Below are 6,200 nucleotides of genomic sequence, written 5' to 3'. Positions count from 1 at the left end.
TATATATATATATAAAATTTTCATTTTGATTTTATTACATTGCGTATTCCAACGTATATCTTTTAACAATAATAATATAATCAATGTTCAAAAGTATTAAAATTAAAAAATTTGAAATTGTTTTAATCTATATCTTTGTTAATCCGTCTTTGTACCGTCAAAAATAACGAGATGTCATAGAGCGTGACGCAAATATTAACCCTGACCTTTTGCAATATCGTGCAATCTTTACATATATTACATAACACCTTGTTGATACTTAAATTATAATTTGATTGCACGAGAATATCTACAGGAAGCGTTTTACCACAACCTAAATGTTTGGCGTATGCAAACATTTTATTTGATAACGATAGGAAAAAGAAAGAAAAACAAGGAGTAATATATCCTAGAAAAAGAAGAGACGACTAATATTTGTAGCGCTAAACAAAACTTAATTATTATATACTCACGAGAATAAGCTTGAACGCACCCTTGCGCCGTGGTAGATCGCTCAATCCAAAGAGATCTCTTATTTGCGATGTAAATACGTGTATTGCCGCTGAAGTCGTGAATCCGCTCACGAGACTGTCCGCGAGGAGAGATGAGATTATACCCAAACGCAGCACGTACATTCCTAACTAGACGAGAGATTTTGAGTGATATCGTGCGAGGTCAAGAGAGCGAAACTATACGTACGAGTTTGCACTAGCAATTATGGGAATGATAATTAAAATGGACCAACTGATGGAAAATAGTAAATATGTAGTTTCTTAAATTAAGTGTGCCTTAAAAACGTTATACGAAAAGAAATTAAAATAAAAATGAAATAAAAAGTAAATGAATATAAAACTGACGCCGAGCATATTCATGCAGGAAAATTAATCAACTCCAATCGATTAAAAAATAATTTCAAGGAGCACAAGCAAATGTATAATGATAAGCAAAAATGTTTACATCTAAAAATAAATGCAATGAAATTAAAATTTAATTGTCTACATATATGAACTTTTTAATGATATTTTATTAAAAAGAAAATAAAAATTACTCAAATAAAAAGTAAAAAAAATCAGAAAAAGATATATCGAATAGTATTGTAAGCGTCATAATGACGGTGAATTGTATACAATGTATTAGTTACCTGTATAATAGCAACTGTAAATGTAACTACGGTTGCAACTTCCACAGGCGAATATTGATGGTTTATGTCGAAAATTAAGGTGCCGTTCTCAGGTGACGTGTTATTTGTCGAAACTACAGGACTACTGTATGTTGTAATAACTTTGCCAGTCATCATGCAGACAAGCGCAAACGTACCTTAACAAAAAACGACAATCCTGCTTAATTTTTAGATTTTTTTAAATTAAGCGGCAACCAAATGTAATATCTGAATAAAGTTAGTGCAAAATTACGTTAATTTTAATAAATCGTTAGCTTTCTATACAAATTATATTCTCATAATGCATGTTTGTTTATTTTTCTTTCGTACATTACATAATATAATACTTTTCTTAAAAATAAAATCTACATTTGGTATGCATACCCATAGAATTGTGTCTGGATGTTCCAAGAAAAAAATATACCAAAACCGGAAAGAAAGCCATGTATATACCAATAATAGGCGGAACGTTACCCAATATTGCATATGCCATACCTAAAAAGATATAATATCCATTTAATATATTATCGATTTTAATATATTTCTAGAGACTAAAATATCTATATTAAATTTTAAATAAGACAATATCAATATTTTTAATCCAATTTTATACATCATAAATAGTATCATTTATAGAAAATCAATTTTCTGTGTCATGATATGCCTTAAGTTACTCTAATTATAATCTATAAATATCTTCTAATCTATAAAATATCACGTTCTTAATTAAGTATTTTAGTTCTCCGCATCTTCAATCCTAATTTATTCAGCTGAATAAATTCTTTTCTTTCGCTTTCTCTCTCTCTCTCTCTCTCTCTCTCTCTCTCTCTCTCTCTCTCTCTTTCCATCTATTTATCTTTTTTCCTTTCTTTTGATTATTATTTAATTTATTGCATATTAATGTTCTAAAAATTTAATGCAACATACCTTGTGGAATATGCATAACAGCCACAGTAATTCCAGCAACAATATCTCCTAAGATATTATTCTTCCAATCATATGACGAAAGCCAATCAATTAGAGGTACTGTTTTTTTTAAAAGTTCAACTGGTTTGATATTTTTACATCGTTTCGACATCTCATTCCTGACTGTAAAATCATATTTTATACATATGTGCGTAATGATTCATATACATACATATATACAGAGAATATTAAATAAAAAAGTTTAAGATTTAAAGAAGAGATTTAGAGAGAATTATTATAAGAAGAAGAGAATTATTATAATCACTATTTTCGTATAAAAAAATTTCCAATTAAGAAATTTTTAATAATTAAAATTTTTCATCAGAGATAGAAATGATTTTCTTTTTTAATTTGCTGGCTAATTTTTACAAGAATTCATATAATTACTTTTATATAAATTGATTTTTTAATTATTTTGCACATAAAACTATTATAGTCATTATTGAAAAGTAAATGTTGATCAGAGATATTTTGTGTATATCTTAAATATTTTTTTTTTACGGTCACACACACACACACACACACACACACACACACACACGCGCGCGCGCGCGCGCGCGCGTACATTCCGACATATGAGATACGAAATCTCTTATAAATTATTGTGTACAACTTAACTTCTCAAAGGATATTTTTAATGATTAGACTTTGATATTTTTATATGTAAGTATAGAATAACGAGAAAAATTGATTTATGCAAAATGAGACAAATAGTGTATTAAAAATACTCCTATCTCTTAATCTGATTAATTTTTCGATTAGATATTTTTTCTTTAGCTGAATGAGTATTATCTATATTTAAGTATTTTGCTTAAGTAAATTAGATAATAAAAAACGTATCACAATATATACATCCTTATCTCGTAAAAATGACATTGTAAAAAGTAAAAATAAAGCTTTATCTTTTTTAATTATATAAAGCAGACTTTAAAAGAATTAATTATTTACGATATTTTATATCATTTAAAGCATGATTTGATTTTATTCTTCAAAAATATCGCAATAATAAAATTATACGGATTAATTCCATAAGTTTAAACTCTCAGTCCTCTCAAAGAGATTCAAGTTTAGTTTTTTCAGAAGAGGGCAGTAGCCTTCAGATGGAATCTTATCTTCCAACCGATTGTCCAAACGATTTATTAACTTCATTAACCGGTTCTAGTATTGACGTAAAATATTTGTAATCAATATTTCGAGCAGATTATCGCGTGGAGAAGTGGTCTCCCGTGAAAACACGCAAGTCGAAGTAAAAGGCAAATGTGGTGAAAGGAAAATAAGCGATCTATCCTAAGCGAGTAGGATAGACATACTCACGCGAATAGATCTCGACACTTACGGATTCTCTTGGGTTTTACGTATTTGCACAAGTGATTAAGTTCATCTTGCTGGTAAACTGGTCGTCTGACCATCAATTCCGGGCCAGTCGTCGACATATCGTCACTCAAATAGTCTGCGAACAAGCAACAATTGGGTGAGATCACACTCTGCGTGCGCGCGTATATGTACATATGTGCGCGCATTATTACGTATTTTCGTCAAATTCCAATTAATAAATTACTGTGTTTGTTGCTCATCGTCATTAAATGACGTGCCCAATTCGAAAAATTTCGATTAGTTCCGATTTAGCTCGTAACTGACACATATGTTTTTAATTAGATACCTTGGGACGTATATGTTTTTAATATGGAATTTTTTTTTCGTAGTACTAAAAAGTAAATTGTAAAATTAAATAATTAATTCAAAACATGAAATTTTAATTCAAAACAGAAAACTATTAAATAAGAAATTTGTTTACAAAACAGGATTCATTATATATGTATAATAGTAGATATAATTAAAAAAATTTCTGGCTAAAAATTTCTAAATAAACAAAACAATATGTAGAAAAATTATAATATGATCTCCAAGTTATGAGTTGAATGAAAAACACTTATTTTTATATGTATGTACATACGAAAAGAATTGTTTTCTATTAAAGTATCTTAAAAATTTAGCCAGGTACATATCTGAAAATAATTTTATTGAGCCATTAAAATAATTATGTAGGATGGTCAAACTGGTTGCTAGAAACTTTTTGCAGCATTGCTCATCATGTTTGAAATTTTGATGGTACAATAAAATTGTTTTCAGATCTGTATCTACTTAAATTTTTATATACTTCAGCAAAAATCGTTCTTGTACATATTTACACATACTGCGTCCGATATGTATATATTGTACTTACGTATATTATCGAAGTGATATAATCATGGAATGTAATTGCACAAAAAGTCATGCAAATAGCAGGTGCAATTTATTAATATCTCATAAACATATAAGTCAATATATCATAAGTAAATCAAAATTTCTATCAGGTTAAAGTTGACGTAAGCAAATTTCGTTTACAATGTAAATCGAAACAAATATTTTGAAGAGATTAAATTCGCATAACTGGCATTGTCAAAAAAATTAATCGAATAAATGATAATATGGTACAGTTGAATAATATTATATGATACGTAACTGTTTGATTTAATCATTTAATAAGTTATTTCGATAAATATTTGAGGCAACCGTTTTTGAAAAAATTAAATCGTAATGCATGAATTTTATCAAACGATATCATCAACGATAATATTCACTAAATATTTGTAAAGATAAAATTATATTTAGTTATATTATCTCAACATTTAGTTCAAACTTCACTCAATAAAATTTTATAGCTATAACTAGATTTTTTTTCAGTGCTGAAATAATTAAAAACAAATTTTTTTAATGAAATGAATAAATAATATTGATTTTTAAAAACATTATTCGGATAAATTTGAAACTTCTTTAAAAAAGTTTAAATTATTATTAATAATTTTTGCACTAAATATTGTATATTATCCAAAGGCGGATGAATTAAGATCTAAATATAAGTCCGCTTGTTCACGATTATATAATCACGATAATTTAATTCACGATAATTTAATAAGACATTCTAATAACTGACAATAATAATTGTTGCGATCAAATCAGTTGGAGATTAAAATTATTAGTATTTCACAAACTATACCTGTTGACATCGTTAAAATGTCTCTCCCGCGGTATATTGAAACTCTGCGATTATTCACTGTTCAGTCTACTCGTGATGTCTGTCTCGCGATAAGCGTAAGAACTTCTACAGACTAAGAAGATCTGATAAATAAGCGCATGCTTGTAACGATACTGGTATAGATACTGGTAATTGGATTATATCCTAATTAAATATTTTCAATGCAATAGAGATAATTTTAAACAAGTACAATACGTGCGTATGTCGTCGGATACACAGTTTACTTTTAAGACTTTTTTATTGGGATTTTCTGTTGATCGTTAATTAGTCTTTGCGATAATGGATAAGCAAATTGTGATCGCGGCGAAACAATTGATATTACATTAATAGAGATATAAGTAGAGAGATCATTAAATAATTCTATGTACATACATACACTGATAAAAAACAAAATAGTTTTGATAATTATAAATTGATAATTCTAAAATTTAAGTATCTACAACTAGTTTTATAAAATAATAAAAAAAGTACTGAATAAAAATATTCTAAAAATACTATAAAAATATATTCACGTCAACAGAATATTTGTGAACTATTGAAATAGTGACTCAATTATAATATAAATATAATTATATAAATTCAATTATATAACAAATATAATTATATAAACTTCGTGCAAGTAAGATATAACAATAACATTTTCTAATTTAGATAACAAATATATTTTTGAAATAAAGTATACTGTCATAATAAATAACTAATTAGCCATTATTGAGATAATTAAAACAAAAATACATTTAAAAATTGCTCACCCATGAATAGTACGTGGCATTGCTACCAGAGGGATGCAACGCAATTTAATTTTTTTTAACAAGAAAAAACCTATTTAGTACACAATAATAAAAAACTAAGCATTGTGAAATTTTTCATTGACTTTTCATTATTTTAATGAAATAGTTTCTTGAAGTGAGTATTTTGGGTTCATCGAAAACGAAAATAAATAAGATATATATCTCAATAGTTCATCTTTTCAGTTCTATACAAAAATTTATTATATTATATTAAATTTATTATATATTA

The 6,200-nt window shown here is 27.1% G+C and overlaps 1 protein-coding gene across 3 annotated transcripts in view; it reads right to left on the bottom strand.

The window, feature by feature from the left end:
- The window catches only part of LOC108690117 (solute carrier family 26 member 10-like), a 17,167-nt gene that overhangs the window by 4,614 nt on the left and 6,353 nt on the right, over positions 1-6,200 (bottom strand). For 2 of the 3 annotated variants that reach the window (XM_018197245.1, XM_018197247.1), the window contains 5 exons: positions 3,441-3,554; positions 2,066-2,227; positions 1,523-1,633; positions 1,121-1,296; positions 453-620 (listed from right to left, as the gene is read on the bottom strand). In XM_018197245.1, coding sequence (XP_018052734.1) covers positions 453-620; positions 1,121-1,296; positions 1,523-1,633; positions 2,066-2,227; positions 3,441-3,554 — 731 coding nt within the window. Of the gene's footprint in view, positions 1-452; positions 621-1,120; positions 1,297-1,522; positions 1,634-2,065; positions 2,228-3,440; positions 3,555-3,662; positions 3,755-6,200 lie in introns of those variants that run through there. The other variant, XM_018197246.1, reaches the window with a different exon arrangement.

The sequence above is a fragment of the Atta colombica genome, unplaced genomic scaffold (genome assembly GCF_001594045.1).
Source record: "Atta colombica isolate Treedump-2 unplaced genomic scaffold, Acol1.0 scaffold295, whole genome shotgun sequence".
NCBI lineage: Eukaryota > Metazoa > Arthropoda > Insecta > Hymenoptera > Formicidae > Atta > Atta colombica.
This window is presented reverse-complemented; position numbering and strand designations above follow the sequence as displayed.